Source organism: Miniopterus natalensis, chromosome 7 (assembly GCF_054644295.1).
Source record: "Miniopterus natalensis isolate mMinNat1 chromosome 7, mMinNat1.hap1, whole genome shotgun sequence".
In the NCBI taxonomy this organism is placed as follows: Eukaryota; Metazoa; Chordata; class Mammalia; order Chiroptera; family Miniopteridae; genus Miniopterus; species Miniopterus natalensis.
The window spans coordinates 61,362,490-61,380,534 of record NC_142087.1 but is presented as its reverse complement, the minus strand read 5'-3'; the positions used below and the strand labels follow the sequence as shown (position 1 = coordinate 61,380,534).

The 18,045-nt window shown below is 52.4% G+C and overlaps 1 protein-coding gene across 1 annotated transcript in view; it reads left to right on the top strand.

Annotated features, from left to right (window-relative positions):
* Window positions 1-12,149, top strand: part of ZBTB7C (zinc finger and BTB domain containing 7C) — a 295,617-nt gene extending 283,468 nt beyond the window's left edge. The window contains exons 4-5 of the mRNA XM_087818616.1: window positions 1,809-3,035; window positions 11,204-12,149. Of these exons, the coding sequence (XP_087674742.1) occupies window positions 1,825-3,035; window positions 11,204-11,855 (1,863 nt within the window). The 5' untranslated portion in view covers window positions 1,809-1,824 and the 3' untranslated portion in view covers window positions 11,856-12,149. The remainder of the gene's footprint in view (window positions 1-1,808; window positions 3,036-11,203) is intronic.
* The last annotated feature ends 5,896 nt before the right edge of the window (window positions 12,150-18,045 follow it).

Genomic DNA, 18,045 nt, shown 5'->3' with positions numbered 1-18,045 from the left:
TTTGGAAAATGTCCTGAGCACTTGCCAGGTGGGATTGCTCAGGGATGGCTGTGGCCCTCCAGGATAGAGGGAAAGGGGGGACAAGGGAGGAGTAGCTGGCACCCTGCATGCCTCACCAGGTCCCTGGTGCCTCCGGGCTTCACTTGGGGCACATATTGTGGGGCCTGGCACTCTTCACCTCCCCGGCTCCCACTGCATCGGCGTTCCCAGGGCAGAAACATCCAGAAGATGAATGCGTGGGGATTCCCAAAGCTCTTCCCTCTGGGGTGTGGGGCTTTCAGGCTTTGGTTTTCTTCTTCGCCCTACTGTAATTGTACCAGGGTAAGAATCAGGCCATGGGCCACACTCAAGCTTTGCTCTGAGTAAAAAGGCCCTGTGTACTGGCATAAAAATGGAAGTGGCTTTTTGTACAGGTTGAATCTGCTGAGTTGGGCTGTGAGTTCTGTTGTTCTTGTCCTGGGCTTCTCCCTCCTGGTGGCTGTCGCTGGCCATACTTCGTGTTTAATACATACAAGGCTAAGGTGTCTCAGGGAGCTTCTCCCCATAGGGATATGTTTCCCTGAAGGTATCAGGATACAGAAATGATAAATAAACTAATAATGCGCTTGAATTTAATAACTGAATTTAAATGCTTATTTATAGGTAAAATGGCTTACAGGGATGCATAGATAGGATATCAGCATTTAGTAGAACAAAAGAGCAAGAACTGCAAATGAAAGGAAACTTCAACAACTAAGATGAAAATGGAAGGAAGGTCAGAAGGCAAAATATTTACCTTAAGGCCCCCATTCCCTTGCTGAAAATGGGCCACAAAATTCGTCTTAGATTTCCTAGTAGCCATGCCGGTTTGCTTGGGCTGCCATAACAAAGTGCCACAGACTGGATAGCTTAAACAACAGAAATTTATTCTCACAGTTTTGGAGGCTGGAAGTCCAAGATGAAGGTGTTGGCAGGGATGGTTTCTTCTGAGGCTCTCTCCTTGGCTTGCAGATGGTCTTTTCCCTGTGTCTTCACAGGGTCTTCCCTCTGTGTGTCTCTGTCCTAATCTCCTTTTATAGGGACACCAGTCATAATGGATTAGGGCTCATTCATATGACCTCATTTTAACTTTAATCACCTCTTTAAAGGTCCTACCTCCAGATACAGTCACATTCTAAGATACTGGAGGGTTAAGACTTCAACCTATAAATTTGGTGGGGATGCAACTCAGGCCATAACAGTGGCCAGTAATAGCCAAATGTTAGATGTTAGTCTGTTGTAGGAGTCAGAGGATTTGTGAAATAAACCAGAGCATTTTCTCAGCAGCAGCGCTGAGTCGTGAGAGAACATTCCCCCTTTGGCCCTTGACCCACAGACACTGTGTGAGGAAGTGGTGGACGTAGTTCACAGTGGCCGCTGAGTGTCTTGTGGCTGTCCATCCTGGTGTCTCACCATTGCACATTAACAAAGTCGAATTCAGTGAAATCATGCCCACAGGAAGCTTATACAGCCTTTGCTAAACAGTAAACACCAACTGCTTCCATGAGATCTCAACTCCAAGGGCCTGAGGGGTCCAGGAAAAGCCCCCATTGGTGCAGTGAAAAGCCCCAGCTTATGAGCTGGGCTCTGCACTGCAGATGGGATTTTAAAAAGCTGAGAAGAGGGGGGCTGGATTTATGGTGGAGAGGGAAGCCTTAAGCAAAGGCAGGGGTGGTTTGGACCAGCAAGCCCACCAGCCTTGCCTCCCCGGCCCAGCATCCCGGAGCCGGGTGTCCCTTCCTGGGACCATGTCCTCTAACCCTGTTCTCCCTCTCCGCGTCCACCTGCAGGGCTCTGGCTGAGACCATGGCCAATGGCATTGACGAGCTCATCGGCATTCCCTTCCCCAACCACAGCAGCGAGGTTCTGTGCAGCCTGAACGAGCAGCGCCATGACGGCCTGCTCTGCGACGTGCTCCTGGTGGTGCAGGAGCAGGAGTACCGCACGCACCGCTCCGTGCTGGCGGCCTGCAGCAAGTACTTCAAGAAGCTCTTCACGGCCGGCGCCCTGGCCAGCCAGCCCTACGTCTACGAGATCGACTTCGTGCAGCCCGAGGCCCTGGCCGCCATCCTGGAGTTCGCCTACACCTCCACGCTCACCATCACCGCCTCCAACGTCAAGCACATCCTCAACGCCGCCAGGATGCTGGAGATCCCCTGCATCGTGAACGTGTGCCTGGAGATCATGGAGCCCGGCGGCGCGGGCGGCGAGGAGGACGACAAGGAGGACGACGACGACGACGACGAGGACGACGACGACGAGGAGGAAGAGGAGGAGGAGGAGGAGGAGGAGGAGGAGGAGGATGACGATACGGAGGATTTCGCTGACCAGGAGAACTTGCCTGACCCCCAAGACATCAACTGCCACCAAAGCCCTTCCAAGACGGACCACCTCACAGAGAAGGCCTACTCAGACGGCCCCAGGGACTTCCCGGACCCCTTCCGGGCCAGCAGCCCCGGCCACCTGGGCGTGATCCGGGACTTCTCCATCGAATCTCTGCTGAGGGAGAACCTGTACCCCAAAGCTAACGTCCCCGACAGGAGGCCCTCCTTATCTCCCTTCTCCCCGGACTTCTTCCCGCACCTCTGGCCAGGGGACTTTGGTGCCTTTGCCCAGCTGCCCGAGCAGCCCATGGACAGTGGGCCACTGGACCTGGTCATCAAGAATCGGAAGATCAAGGAAGAGGAGAAGGAGGAGCTACCCCCACCCCCGCCGCCACCCTTCCCCAACGACTTCTTCAAGGACATGTTCCCGGACCTCCCCGGGGGGCCGCTGGGCGCCATCAAGGCGGAAAGTGACTACGGTGCCTATCTCAACTTCCTGAGCGCCACCCACCTGGGCGGCCTCTTCCCACCCTGGCCGCTGGTGGAGGAGCGCAAGCTGAAGCCCAAGGCCTCTCAGCAGTGTCCCATCTGCCACAAAGTCATCATGGGGGCCGGGAAGCTGCCGAGGCACATGCGGACCCACACCGGGGAGAAGCCATACATGTGCAACATCTGCGAGGTCCGCTTCACCAGGTGCGCACGGCGGGGGCCCGAGCTGGGAGAGGGTCAGAGGCGGCAGCGATGGCAGCAGAGAGGGGCATGGGCCGGGGGGGGGGGGGGGGCATGGGCGGGGTCAGGGCAAGATGGAGAGAGACCCAGCTCAGGGGAGGTCCAATTGGATCCTAGATGCACATCAAGTTCATTGCTAGAAGGCATGCCAGGCATTCCCTGGTACAGTGATTTTCAAGCTCTTTTTAAGAGCTAAAATATTTTCTTTTGAAAAAACAATATTTTCTTAAATGCAATGTTAGGTGGAAGGCCAAGATATAAAACAGATCAGAGCCGAGCTGTTCTGGCTAAGGCAGGAGTGAGGGGCCTCAGTGCCTTGCTTGCTTGGCCTCCCTCTACCTTTCCTCTCTATAGACCCATGGAAGCCGTTTGAAGTTCTCCAAAAGGGTGCAGCCCCTTTATTTTATTTGGAGGATGTTCCACATGCCAGGGACTGTCCTAAGTGTATGCCATATGCTCTTACCCAGCTATGCCCTGGGAAGATGAGGAGGTGCCATATAGCCTTCGTTTACAGGTGAGAAATCTGTCTCCCAGTGGCTGGTTGGCCACTCGTAAGTGCAGCTAGGAAACAGCGGAGCTGGGACTTACTTGTGTGACAGCAAATTCTATGACACATCTCTCAAGTTTTGTAGCCAAAATTGATGAGTGGGATGTGTGGGTCAGTGCTGGATATTGATGGGCCTTATTTGGGGAAAATATGGTGTGTCGGTGCTGTGTGTGTGGTCACTGGTGTGAGGCTGATCTTCCCGGCATGTCTTCAGTGGGGAAAGTTCTGGTGGATGGCCTTGCACCAGAGCTTGTCATTTCAGTGTGTTGGGTGTAAACACAGCCTGGTGGATGTCTGCCTTGCGACCATGACTTACTAGATGAGGTCCTTTCCCCGCACGGCCACTATCCTGTCAAATAACTCACCTTGAGAGCCCCACACTTATGCCAGGGGTGCTGCTGTCACCCCGCATCTTCTTGGAAATGTATCTGCAGGAATTGCTGGGGACTCGTTCTTTTGATTTTTTTCCATGGGCACAAATCTTTGGCCTTTGAGGATAAAGTGAAATTTTTTGATTCATGTCAAATATTGAACCAGGGGCCATGTTTTTCAGGGGAAAAATAAGTTTTATAAAGTAGTGAGACCTACTCTTTTGGGTGGCTTGAAACTCTAGTGGAAGTTTCCAGAGAAGGCCATCAGACACATGTTCAGGTGACAGTGGCACTGCCAAAATAGCTCAGCAGGCTCATTCAGTGACTGCTTTGAAGGACAATACCAATTATTTCCAAGGGGGCCTTGAGGTCCCCACACAGCTGCTTCTGTGAGGGAACCCCAAAACACACTCTCTCCTAGACACTTTGAGCTGACAGTGGAGGCAGATCTGCAGGTGCAGAGCAGCTGGATCTAAAGTGCCTGAGATTCACCTATTCTCAGGTGTCTTTCACCAATGGCCCTGCCACTCTGATACTGCCTTAAGCGATTCTTCCTCTCCCACCCTCACCTCCTCCTGAATTTACTTAGCCTCACAGGGGCCCAGCTAGAACATCTGAACAAGGCTGACAAAAGCCCAGGATAGCATAAGGGAGACCAACCAGAGCAAAATCCAAAGTCAAGTACAGTTCACTCATCTCCAGCCCACGGCTCCCAGCCTAGCCCCAGGGAATGACTTCAAAGAGGTGATACTCTGCACAGGCCAGATCTAAGAAAGGCAGCCCCAGAGTAGCCTGGAGCTTCCCTCCTGCCATCCAGGGTCCACCTCCCTAATTTTCATGCCTCTCCCCTACGCAGATAGCTGCCATTGAGACACTTCTCCCTGCAGGACAGATTCAGGTCCATGGCTTCAAGAGGATGCATGTCTCAGGGTACCACACAGTGACCCTGCCTGACCCCCCAAGTCCCCATCTTTATTCTGGCCCTGTTCCTCCCCTCCAGGCATTTCCCACACACAGTGTTCTGTGAGGACTATGCCAGTCCATGGGCCCTGCCTTCCCTAGGGAAAGTTTTAAACTTGGTCAATCACTGCAGACAGATTTCTTACCCTCCTATCACTAGAACATTCTCTGAGTAGGCCTCCAGTTTGGGCAGCGATGCTGGGTTGTATAGGAGGACTGCATTCCAGAACCTCCCTCCCAGCACATTCCTGATGACCACTGAGGGTGGCCTCTGTGCCTGCATTCTCACCACCCCTCCAGGTAGGTCAGATCAGCCTGTGGCCCTTCCTGGACATCCAGCCATCTGCCCTGCCCTCCCTCGGGTTTACTCCTCCCAGCAGACTGACAGCCATCGGCCCCCAGACCTGTCTCCAGCTGAAGCAGCTGCATTCCAGCCTCCATCAGCACCTCCCACCCCCTCCTCCTCACTCTCTCCCTCTCTCGTTCCCACTGGGCTCTGACAGTCCTGAGAAAGATCAGAAAAGATCTTGCCGCGCCCGCCCCCCCCCCCCCCCCTTCTTGGGAGGCTGGAGGAGATTTTCCTGGCTCCTTTGAATAAGGGACTGCATTTCTCACCGTGGGCTGTGGCTATCTGTGCTGAACACCTCCCCACCCCTTCCCTGGCACATTCTTCAGAATCACTGGTTCCTCGCTTCCCTCCTTAGAGCTGCCCTGCAAGGATTCTATTTGGTCTTTAGAGAGCGCCAGCTCTGGCCTGTCCAGGTTGGGGTTTCCTGTAACTGTCTGTAGCCAAATCCCCTTGCAGCCTTACCCCAGGGACCTTCTTTGTGGCTGAATTCCTACAGCCACCATCCATAGCACCTTCCTTCCCTCCCCAGCTGAAGGCTCTTCAGCAGCCATTGAGAGCAACAGCTGCTGCCTCTTTGACTCAGTCTATGTCAAGATTCCCCTACATCCTCCTCATCAGGAGTCTTGCTATTCCCAGAAAGTCTGAAGCAGGGCCAAAGATCAGGACCACAAGGTTCTGCCAGATGTGGCCCCTAGCAAGGTCTTGAAGAAAGGGGAGGAAGTGAGCCCAAGAAGATGAGAAAATGTGTGTTCTCTCTGCATGCAGAGGGATGCTGCTGCCCTCGGTGGGCATTTTTTCTGCCCACCTGGACCACAGGTGGCCCCCTGGTTGCCCCCTGGTTGCCACACTGCGGCCCTCATCCCTGCCAACTGGGCCTAGCCCTGGGCTGTGAAGGCCTCAGAAGACCCTTAATTCCTCCTAATGTATGTCACATTGGTCTCTGAGTGCAGGCAGCCTGTGGAAGGAACTCCTAGAGAGCATGGCCGGGCATCCTTCCCTCCTGCAGCCCAGCTCTCAGAGGTGCTCCAGCCATGCCTGGCCGGGCAGGTAATAAAGGCATGAAACTGCAGGATTTGTGAAGGGGCCAGCCCCCGAGCAACAGAAGCCCCATCTTGTCCCTGGGAGAAGATGGACAACCTTTGCGCCCTGCGAAGCTGCTCTCTGGTGAGCCATGATCTCACTAGTTTCCATTGGATGCCCTACCAACATCCCCTAAAGGCTGCGACTTCTAGTCTTCGACTCCTGCCTCCATTGTGAGCCAAATGCTGATCCCTCCTACAGTAGGCAGCTGTCTGCTCTCTGAACAAGGCCAAGAGCCTGGCTTCTCTTTTGTTCTGTATTTTCCTTTTAGTCCTCCCACTCCTGGCAGCTCTGGGGACCTTATTAAGATAATGTAATGTCATTAGCAGTGGCAGCAGGAAGAGAGTTGGTCTCAGACCATCAGGTTACCAAGAAGTCTGGGAGGATGGTGCTGGGAAAGCATTAGCCTGAGTGGGGGGCCTTCGTGGAGGCCGAGGACCCGAGGCAAGACCTGCGGCCCCTTCCTTTCATGCGGGATGAGCTCATGAGTACGGGCACATCTTTCTCGACAATGAGTTCTCCCGGGTGGAGGGGGGAATGCAGATCAAGGTTTGGGTGCACGTGACCAGGCTAGTCCCTGGTGCAGGGTACAGGGCAAACAAGGGGATCAGGGTGAGACAGGACCATGTGGGATTTGGAGTTGCGGGTTCTGAAAACTGGCCCTGTACCAGCAGGTCACTGGTCAGTCGTCAAATGCTCCAGGAGCAGCCACCCCACATTCAGTGTTGTGCACTGAGCAGAGCACAAAAGCGTCTGGCAAGTTCTTATCAAAGCAGGTATCAGTATCATCCGCACCACGTGCTGAATGAGGACCAAGGAAGCAGCACCTGGCACACGAAAGAGCTGCTGAGTCAGTGACTGTAGAGTCAGTATCTCTCAGTGGACTGTGGCACCTTGGAAGGAGCGCTAGAGCGATAATCGGGAACCCCGGGTTCAGGGCCTGGTTCTGCCTCTAACTAGCAGTGTGACTTTGGCCAAGTCTCCTTCCCTCTCTTGGCCTCAATTTCCCCATGTGAAGCATGAGGGTGTTGGAGAAGGTGCTCCCTAAGGTTGCTCCCAGTTTTCTGACTTCATTCGCATATTGCCCAAAATCAGTAAAGCTGTGGACACATGACTGCACCCTCTTTGCGTTCGTTTCCTCATGGGAGGGGAGCTGGAAGTCCAACTCATGCCAGCAGGTGTTCAAAGATGCAGAGTTGACCAGCACATGTCCTGCTAGGAGCACCGCATATCCATGTGGTGTGAGTACAGGGCTATGTACAGGGAGGGGTGAGGCTTGCAAAATAAGTGAGGTGATCCTTCTTCCAGCTTCACTGAGATAAAATTGACATATGCCAGTGTATATGTTTAGAGTATACAGCGTGATGATTTGATATGTGTATATATTGCGAAATGATTGCCACAATGTTAGATAACATTCATCACCTCACATAGTTACCTTTTTAGTGTGGGTGTGGTGAGAACAGTTAAGACCTACTCTCAGCAACTTTGATGTATACACTGCAGCTTTGCTAACTGTAGTCCCCAGGGGCCCCCAGAACTTAGTCATCTTGTCACTGGAAGGTGTGAGCCTGGAAAGCCATGCTAATGGGTAAGCCCATAGGCCACTGGACATAGGAGGCCTCGAGAGATTTTAAGCAGGACCACAGACCTCCAGTCCTGGTGGGAAGTAACTAAGAGCTCAGCTCCTGAGGTTCAGGCTAGAAAACTGTCCAGCTACGCTCATGCTGTCTCCACGAGCAGCTCAGATTCATGAAGAAGCAGGAGGGGAAGAGCCATAATACATATATGAAGCCAACGAGCAAGAAAGTAATTCAGTTATAAGCCCATTGCTCAGATGCAAACACAGAACACCAGAGATCAAAATGGTACAGCCCAGGCCCCCATTTTAGAGGTCAGAAAATGGACCCAGGGCAGCCAAGGACTTGACCTAGTTCTTGGAGTGTGCCCAGGTCCAATTTGCCAATGCATGTGCATTACAGCCATGTGAAAAGGTCATTCCAGGAATAAGGAGGCTGTGTGACTTTAGAAAGCCCTTCCCTCTCTGGTCTTTGGTTTCCTCATCTTGAAAGTGATGTAACGGGATTAGATCAGTATTTTCAAGGTCCTGGGAGGTATACTGCTAATAATGCAGGTTACTGCTCCCCCTGACTCAGATTATGAATCAGAACATGTTAACAGGCTCTTGGTAAACTAGATGATCTCTAAGCTTTTTCCAGGGCTGACTTATCATGAGCTTCGCCCACTCTACTCACCCCCCTGCCCTGCTCCCACGAAAAGCCTCCATTAGGGACAGCCAGCTCCTGCCCAGGGCCAAGCTCCTACTGCAGCATTCCCCAGTCTTCTGGGCCCAGAGGCGGAGAGCTGGCAGCAAATGCCCTGTTTTAACTGTTCCTGGTCTTTACTTTCTGGGTAAGCCCTTATAGGCCTTGCACTGAGAGTCCCAGGTTTGAAAATCCACCTTTTTTCAACCTCAGAACAGCTTGCAAACAAACCACACCCCAAACAGCCACCCTGCCCCCTTTGCCCATCACAGCGATACCTTTGGGAAAGCTGCTTAACTTCTCTGGGCCGCAACTCTTCCTCTAAGTGAGGAAACTATTCCAGGTGTGTTAAACCTAGCTCATACAAACCTAGATTCTCTTATCAGCCCCAGACAATAGGAATTGATGTCTGCCCCTAGGTTTAGCTCTGTACAGAAGAGTGAGACTAGCTGACCACCTAACTTCAGTGTTTCCATCAAGCCTGGGTGAATGTGTTGGGTCCCAAGACATATCCCTCAGGACTGTGCAGCTATCAGGGTACAAACGCACTATGCACCCCACTTTATTTCCTACAGTGGTGAGGAAAGAGTCCTGGGCTGGGAACCAACAGGCCTGAATTCTAGTCCCAGTTCTGCCATTAACCTCTGGGTGACCCCGGTGAGTGTCCCTCCCTGGGCCTCAGTTTGCCCACCTGCAGAATGAAGGATTAGCCTAGGCCCCTGGTTCTCAAAGTGGTTTGTGGACTAGCAGCAGCAGCAGCAGCAGCAGTCAACTTGTTGGAAATGCAAATTCTCTGTCCTCTCAATCCCAGATCTACGGAATCAGACTTTCTGGGAGTGGGGCCCAGCACTGTTTCATCGAGCCCTGGTAATGCTTCTGATACATGCTCAAGTTTGAGACCCACTAGCCCAGATGCTTTCTAAGACCTCTTCCTGCTCAAACATCCAATCACCTGGATGAAATGAGAATTACAGATACCACAAGGGCAGCATGCTGGGGGGGGGGGGCGGGGGGAGGCATGGGATGTCACAGCAGGGTACTATGCAGCCTGGGGACAGCTGGTGGGTTGTGGGAGGGACAGGGGATGTGGAAGAGAGGTCGACACCAGCCAGCTCACTTCCTCTTTTCTGCCCATCCCACTCCCCACCCCCTCCTCCATTTCCCAAGTACCCTCCAGCCCTCCTGTGAGCACAGGTGGAAAGGGCAGATCTGTCCTCTGGGGTCCTCCTCCCCTGACCCCTGCCTGTGTACACAAAAACATCCTGCCCCGCCCTTGGGGAACTGGGCAGAAAATGAGAGCCAGTGAGACCTCTAGTGGCCAGGGGACACCAGGAGGCCAGGCCCTCTGCTCCTGCTGTCTTGGGGTTATGTTGAGGGTGGTTTATTTAAATCTGGCCATTTTAGGGTGGACCCCTGAGCTCCACATCTGTTCCGACCTCAAAGCTGAGCCAAAAATTACAGGCAGACGTTCCACCCAAGCCACACCTGCAGGGAGGAGTGGGGAGACTGGACACAGAGCTGCTTGGCCTGCAGGCCTGGCCAGGGAAGGCTTCAGAATGATCCTGAGAGGAGTCCTTGCAGCCCAGCTGACTCCACCTCAGCCAGGCTGGTTTATGCAGGCTCAGTCTTGAGGGGAAAAAACCCTCAATTTTCCTCTCAAGACCACCAGGAGGTGTGTTGAATCTAGGGCAACGAAAACCCTGATTCTCTTCATCAGCCCTGGACAACAGGAATTGATGTCTGGTCCTAGGTTCAGCTCTGTTCAGAGAGGTTAAGTAACTTGCCTACGGTCCCCCAGTATGTTAGTGGTGGGTCTGCAGCTGGAGCAGGGGCCCCCAAACCCCCAGTGCGCGCCCCACCCCTACACCATACCTTACCTCTGAATAATACTGCTTAAACCCTGAGAAGCTTTGCCATAGATTAAGCTGCATTCTTGTCGCACCTGGCTCTTTTGTAAACCCTGGAATTGTCTGCAGACAAAGAGCAGAGCCCAGGGTTTGGGATAAGAAACCACAGTGCAGGAGACTTGCACAAGGTGTGCCGGCTTCTATAGCCTCCCAGATTAGCCCTGAGGACAGACAGAGCTCAACAGCTAGGCTGGGATGGGCCCAGGGGCTCTGGGAAAAAGCACATGGCAAACTGGAGGGAAGTGGGCATGAGATTAAGGTGCAACCCAGTATCAGAGGTCACTGCCCCACTGAGGACTAAGGACTGCTGACTTGTGGGGATGTGTGTCGCCAGCAGGTCTATTTTCCAGCCTGTGAGAGGGGCCCCTAACAAAGAGTGGGAGCTTCATTACTCAGAGCTCACAAGTAGAAAGGGTTCCGGAGTGGAGGAGGTCTTTCAGGACACTGCTCTTTCTCCAGCTCTCTAATCCAGGTGATAACCATGCCTGTTTGGGGTGGGGCAGGGGTTGAAGGTAAATTCTAGCCTGGGTCCATTCCTAGAGTTTGAGACTTGGCAGTATAGCAGGTCCCGGAGGAAGGGGGGAGAGGGGAGAGAGGGTAGGAAGTGGCTCCCAGTGTTCCCTGCGGGGACTGACTCCCGGCTCTGCATTGCAGGCAGGACAAGCTGAAGATCCACATGCGGAAGCACACAGGGGAACGGCCCTACCTGTGCATCCATTGCAACGCCAAGTTCGTGCACAACTACGACCTCAAGAATCACATGCGCATCCACACGGGCGTGCGACCCTACCAGTGCGAGTTCTGCTACAAGAGCTTCACGCGCTCCGACCACCTGCACCGCCACATCAAGCGCCAGAGCTGCCGCATGGCACGGCCTCGACGAGGCCGCAAGCCTGCCGCCTGGAGGGCAGCCAGCTTGCTCTTCGGGCCCGGAGGCCCAGCCCCGGAGAAGGCGGCCTTTGTGATGCCCCCAGCGCTGGGCGAGGTGGGCAGCCACCTGGGCGGGGCCACCATGTGCCTCCCGGGCCCCAGCCCCACCAAGCACTTCCTGGCAGCACCCAAGGGCGCACTGAGCCTGCAGGAGCTTGAGCGGCAGTTCGAGGAGACACAGATGAAGCTGTTCGGGCGCGCGCAGCTGGAGGCCGAGAGGAACACGGGGGGCCTCTTGGCCTTCGCGCTGGCCGAGAACGTGGCCGCAGCGAGGCCCTACTTCCCGCTGCCTGACCCATGGGCCACGGGCCTGGCCGGCCTCCCTGGGCTCGCTGGCCTCAATCATGTGGCCTCCATGTCTGAAGCCAACAACTAGGCTTGTCCTTGTCTGCCCAGTCCAGCTGCCCTGCCCTCTCTCCCAGCAGGCCCGCCCTGCCCCATCCAATGGTTCTGAACTTATTTCAAAATCACAAAGAAAAAAATGAAAGAAATATATATCAGCAGCAATGGTATTTTTCCAGGCCTCTTGAGGCACCTGCCTCCCTTTTGCTTGTGTCTGAGATGAGCATCTCCTCTCAGCTGGGCCAGCCTCTCCCTAACTGGCTCTCTCTAGCTCTCACACAGGAACTCACAGTGTCGCAGGCCTCAGAGGAGGCCCGACGCTGGGCGCCCTGGAGCACTTTGGAGCTGTGCATGCAGGGAGGTGGCAGGGCCAGAGGCAGATCAGATGCAGCAGGGATGAGGTGAGGGGCCTGGGGCACAGGCCCTGGTTGAGCCCCACATCCCTATGGCAGAGTCCCTGGTGACACTGCTCTGATGGGTCACTTTCCCAGTCTCTAGAGGTCCTGGGATCTTTATGGCAAATGCCCTATTGGCAGGGAGGCCTTCTGGAGTCAGGAGCAAGGCTCCTGGAGTCCTGGCCCATTTTTCCCTCACTGTCTTGTGACCTTGAACAGGTCAGTTTTCTGTACTCCGGTTTCATCCTACTATGAAAAGGGGCCGGTAATTTAGTTTTTCCTCCCACACCCACCCGCCAACATCTACATGCCTGTCCCGCCAACCAAATTCTGTGAAGGTAGAAGCTTTTCTACTTAAAGTCCCAGATAAAATCAGCTGTATTATGGGATTTCGTTTTATCACATCCACCTCTTTATTAGCACGGGTGAGACAAGTGGCCAAACTAGACACCGGTGACAGAGAGAGAGAACTAGGGTGGGGATTGTCCACAGCCCACATGCAGTTTTGTGGAACTCCACATATTCCCTCCTCTTCTCTCTGGGCAGGCCACTGTGTGTGTCTGGACCCCTGCGATGACTTTAGCACTTACTCCATCTCCATACACACCCTCCAAAGCTGTAGGGAATCTCTTGAGACCCCTGAGGCCAACAAAGAAAGGATGGGGATCATGTCTTAATGCCTGTCAACTGCCTGCCTCTACTTTGATCCCTGGAAATAGACAAAATTCCTGGTTCCGTGGGCTTATCTATTTGCTTTTCAAGTTGTGGGTTTCTCTTTGCTGCATTTGAACACCCTGGACCCCTCCCTCTGGAGATGAAGCTGGGGTATGTGGCTCCCCTCTGTGTGGGGAGGCTGAGCCTTGGTTCTAGTGTGGGTTTGAAGGGCTCTGTGAGTTGGGGCTGTCCACACACTCTCCCCGGTTCTTGAGTTTGTAGCGGGTCCTGAGAAGGAAGACAGCTCTGCTGGCCCAGTGCCTTCCTGCTCTTCTCTCCCCTTTCCTGCCTTCCCTCCCTTTTCTTGCTGAGTTTGCTTTGTTTTCTCAGTAGCCAGGAAAGAAGGAGAGTTCACCTGCACAATTGTCCAGGCCGGTGTCCCCAATCCCAGAGCTGTGGGCCTCGGAGACTTCACTCTTCCTCTCGCCTTGGCTTCTTCCTGAGCAAACACAAAAAACAAAAAGGCCAGAGAAGACCACAGACTCCGTCCCTACCCCAGCCCCTCAGAAGAGACCCCTGACGCCACACCATCAGCTGCCATTACACCAGAGGGAATTGCTTCAGACACCCTCTCACCTTCAAATGCCACCTGCTTGGGCAGCCTCCTCTCAGATTCCTGTCTCCATTCCAGACACTTCCCAACATGCCCATGTCCCCCCATCAGCCACGGGATTGGGCTGACCCGAACTTTAAAGGCAAACAAGGAAAAATGAACAAATTGGAATCCAGTGGTATCGGGGCTTTTGTTTTTATTTTGTAAAGGTAATGACTTCTTATAAACTCAATTTTTTCAGATGACTGGTTAGTTCTCTTTGTTTCCTCTTGGCTGCAGTTTGGAGTTGTACATTGTAAAATATCCAAAGATGCTGAGTACTGTATGTTCAAGCACTTGAAGCAAATGGGTTGTGGGGTAGGGGGGCTGTGTTTTGTTTTTTTCCCCTTTTTTTTAGATGTTTCAATTTCCCTGTCTGTCTGTGGGAGAACTACTTTGGAATTTTTTCTATTTAAAACTCTCTCTTTTTTTTATGTGACTGCTTTATGTAAAATGACACTCAACAAAGTTTGCCTTAGTGATTCAAGGGACAATCTTCCATAACTCTGGTCGCACGCCGCATCCCGCCGAGAAAAACTCTCAGCTAATTTTCTGGCCTATTTATTAAACAGTATTAATTGACTTGATTAAATTATATTGAAAGTTGCACTTCTGTGAGAGGTGACAGCAGCAAGCCAATCTGTAGACATTTGTGGCTTAAGGTTTTGACGACTGGGTGTCATAAACTTGCAATGTCAAAGACACCTTTACAAAACAACACAATCCCTTCACCTTAATTTAATATTTGAGGGACAGCGTTTTGAGTAAAAACAAACAAAAAAAAGCTACACTTGCTCAATTCCCCGGTTAAGGCTGACTTCTCCCTTCCAATTCTCATTTTGATTGCCAGTGGGTGGTTGCGTGATGGGGAGGCCAGAACTCGGTTCTTTAATGGTTTCTTGCATTTCTGCTTTGTGAGCCACCTTTTGATCATAAGCTTTTGGACCTGTGAGCCCGAGTGAGAGGGTGTGTGTGTGTGTGTGTGTGTGTGTGTGTGTGTGTGCAGGTACAGCCTGTCATATGTGAGCAAGGGAAAGTCAACATGTCTCTCACTGTTTTAACATAGCCAGTCCTACCAGTTCCCTGGTATGGCATCCAGAGGGGCTGCCAGGTGGCCCTGCTACCATATTGGCCTCCTTCCCCTTGTTCCCTGGCACTGGAGTTGGATTTCTCTTCTCTTCTCACCTGAGCCTTTTTCCCAAACAGGGAATGCTGGATCCAGAAAGAGGTAAGGAAATGTACTCTGTCCTTGAATGGGGTAGACTCTCAGAACCCAGAGCACAGATTCTGAATAAAACTGTTTCTTGAATTCATTTTCTGGATCACCAAGACTTAACTCAGAGCCCCTTTTCTGTTTTGCTCCCCTTTCTTGCCATGGTAAGCACTCTTATAAACCTAATTGCAGCATTTCATGGTACAGAGGAAAGAACAAACCTGGGTTTCAAATCCTCAGAGCTGTGTGTCCTTAGGTTAATTCTCTACTCTGGTCTTCACTTCCTTCTCCTCTAATAATAAAGGAGGTTGAGTACAGCAGAGTTTCTCCAAGTTCTCTACCCAAACACTACTCAGCAGAGGGGGCCAGTGCATTGCAGGGTTGGGACTGAACTCTAAAGAAATAACCCTAAGTAGCCTTCCCATAGTGTAAAAGTCCTCTGAAGTTTCATGTTTTGGCTTTGAATTTCATGCTTCTACATTCTTTTACATAATATATATGCATTTGTCTTCATATAAAAATATTGTCTTAAGCCTGGCCAGCATGGCTCAGTGGTTAAGCATCAACCTATGGACCAGGAGGTCATGGTTCGATTTCTGATCAGGGCACATGCCCAGGTTGCAGGCTCAATCCCCAGTAGGGAGCATGCAGGAGGCAGCTGATCAGAGACTCTCATCATTGATGTTTCTATCTCTCTCTTTCTCCTTTCCTCTCTCTGAAATCAATTTTTTTAAAAACCATAAAAATATAGTCTTAAATTACTTGACTTACATTACTTGCCTTTTTTCCAGAATCTTCTAGTAAAGACCAGGTGTTTCTGTAGCTACTCTGAAGCTCTGATAGACCCAGCTCATGGCTGAGGGCTTGGGGGTAAGCATAGCCCAGTGTAAAATACAAGGTTGGATGCTCTTTAATATTCCACTCAGCTGGGGCATTCTGGGATCACTGGGTCCTCATTCTGGGGTGGGTGTCCACTGAGGGCCAGGGGTGAGCATAGAGAAGGAGTAGGGAACTGGACACAAAGGGCCCTGACCTTGGGATGCTCCTCAACTCCCCATGTGAATAAAATCTCCTCTAGCCCTGGCCAGGTGGGTGTTCATGAAGCGGTGCTGAGTGTGGCCAGCTCCCTCGGGCCCCAAGGTGCTAAGGGAGCTGAGGTGCTGACAGGAAAGGGTCCTTCAGTAGACGAGGGAGGGGAAGATGGGAGAAGGAAACCATTGAGGACACGCCAAAGAAACCTTGGCCTGGAGGAGAAGACTTAAGGGATGCACTAGAGCAAGCTGGCAACTTCTGAAGGCAGAGAAAGGATTTATCAACATTTGGCCAATCAAACCACTAGGAGAGAGATCCCAGGAGGTAGCTGGGTACCCAAATGAAGGAAGACAACTTCCTAACAGCTGGAGTTGTCCTAAGGAGGAGGGAGGTCCTTGGTGAGGGAAGGAGCAACCAGTCATTGGAAGGGTTCACCCATTGCCTCTCAAGAAAAAGTCTATCCTGCATAGAGGGAGGGCTTTCTTGATGGTCCTTTCTTTGGGTCCCTTCCATCTGATTTTGAAAAAGGAGAATATATATTTTCTTGTGACATGAAAGAAGGACTGTGCCAGGGAGAGCAGGTAACAAGTGAGAAAGATGTGTTGAGACAAGTCCACAATTCACCTTGGTGGCCTATGGCTGCCCCCAGCCACGTGGTAACCGGCAGTAACTTGGGGCCAGAGAGACAGGATTCTGTGTAAGAAAGGCCCTGGCTCTTATTTGGAGACCCCAAATATGTCACAGGAGAACAGTAATGAACCAACAGGCAATAGCACTGTCTCTTATCTCAGGCCTGCGTCTGACTCCAGGGCCTGCCCTTTCAGAGGAGCATGCAGGGCCTCAGGAAAGTGTCCACCTGCAGGACTACATCCTGACAAACCACTTCACCCACCCGTTTCTTCTCTCTTGGGACCTTGCTTGCTCTTCCTCTCGGAGGGTCCTCTGAGCTTACTGCAGTGGCTTTCCCAGAAACGGCACCACCAGGTGTTCCCCTTTATGCGCTTTCCCATCTGAAAGCCGGGGGAGTTAGGGCTTCTAAGGGAAAGAGAGAGGGTGAGGCAGGGAGGCCTCATCTGCAACAGATCCCTTCTCTGAAGAGCCTGCCCCTTTCCAGGAGCAACCCAGGAGGAGGCTGTGCAGGAGGGAAAAGCAACCTGCATAGAGAGGCCCTCCAGGGACCTGGGACAAATTCTGAAGTCAAACATGTCAATATCCAGTGGCCCCACCTCCCAACCCTTCAGTGTCCTCCTCTCTCCTTCTCTTGGTGCCCCTTCCTACCCCAACTGCCCTTCAGAATATGGCCCTCTCCTCTCTTTGCCCTTCCCTCTGTCCAAACCCTGACAGGAGCCACTGAGGGTGAATGCGACCCACGGGCTCCCTCTCCTGGCCTTGGCAGCCCCTGTTCCTTCTTTTGGGCTGGACAGAAAGGCTCTGAGCCAAGCAATGTGAGGCCTCAAGCAGCAAACAAGGGTGGCTGATCTGGACAGGCAGCCTTGAAATCAGACCAGTGGGCAGTTACCAGCCAGCCTGGGCCTGCTAGCCGCCCCCACATCTCTTCACCCCGCTTCCCGGACGCAGGACGCATACCTCCTTCCCTCCTTTCAGGTTTGAAACGCTGAGGATTAAGTCAGGCATGCAGTTCCAGCAATGGATGGGGAGAGGATTCCCTGGGGTAGCCCCACTCATTTTCCCTCCTCGCCACATCCTGGGCAGAAGCTGCTGTGACCTTGAGCAGTAGCACCCACATGACCTAATGACAAACCAAAAAATATGGGCCCACAAATGGCCTCACAAATAAGGATAAGACATCTTAAATCTGGACAACCCAGGAAAACCTGAACACCAACCGATCACTTTACCTGCAGCCAGACATGCGCGCGCACACACACACACGCACGTGCACACAGTCATCAGACAAATGATACACAAGCTGATGTCACCCCTCCTGTAACAATAGGAGATGTGACAGTGCATAGACAAGACCCGGCAAAACCACCTTCTCCGCGAGTCTCCCTGCTGGCATATTTATAACACACACTCTCATTTCCATCCCCGGGGTTCCTCTGGCCCTGACAACCGTGAACTCTGGCCCTGACAGCAGAAGCAAGAGAATAAACAAATAGTTTCCTGGAATAAGGAAGGAAGATAAAGTGAATCAGATCCCCTTCCCATGTTCCTCTAAAAATTAATAAATTAAGCACAACCCTCTGAGTAACGTAAGTGCTTTAGCCTTCTCGGAGGACTTGGACATCATTGGCCAGCTGGGATTTAGCCCTAG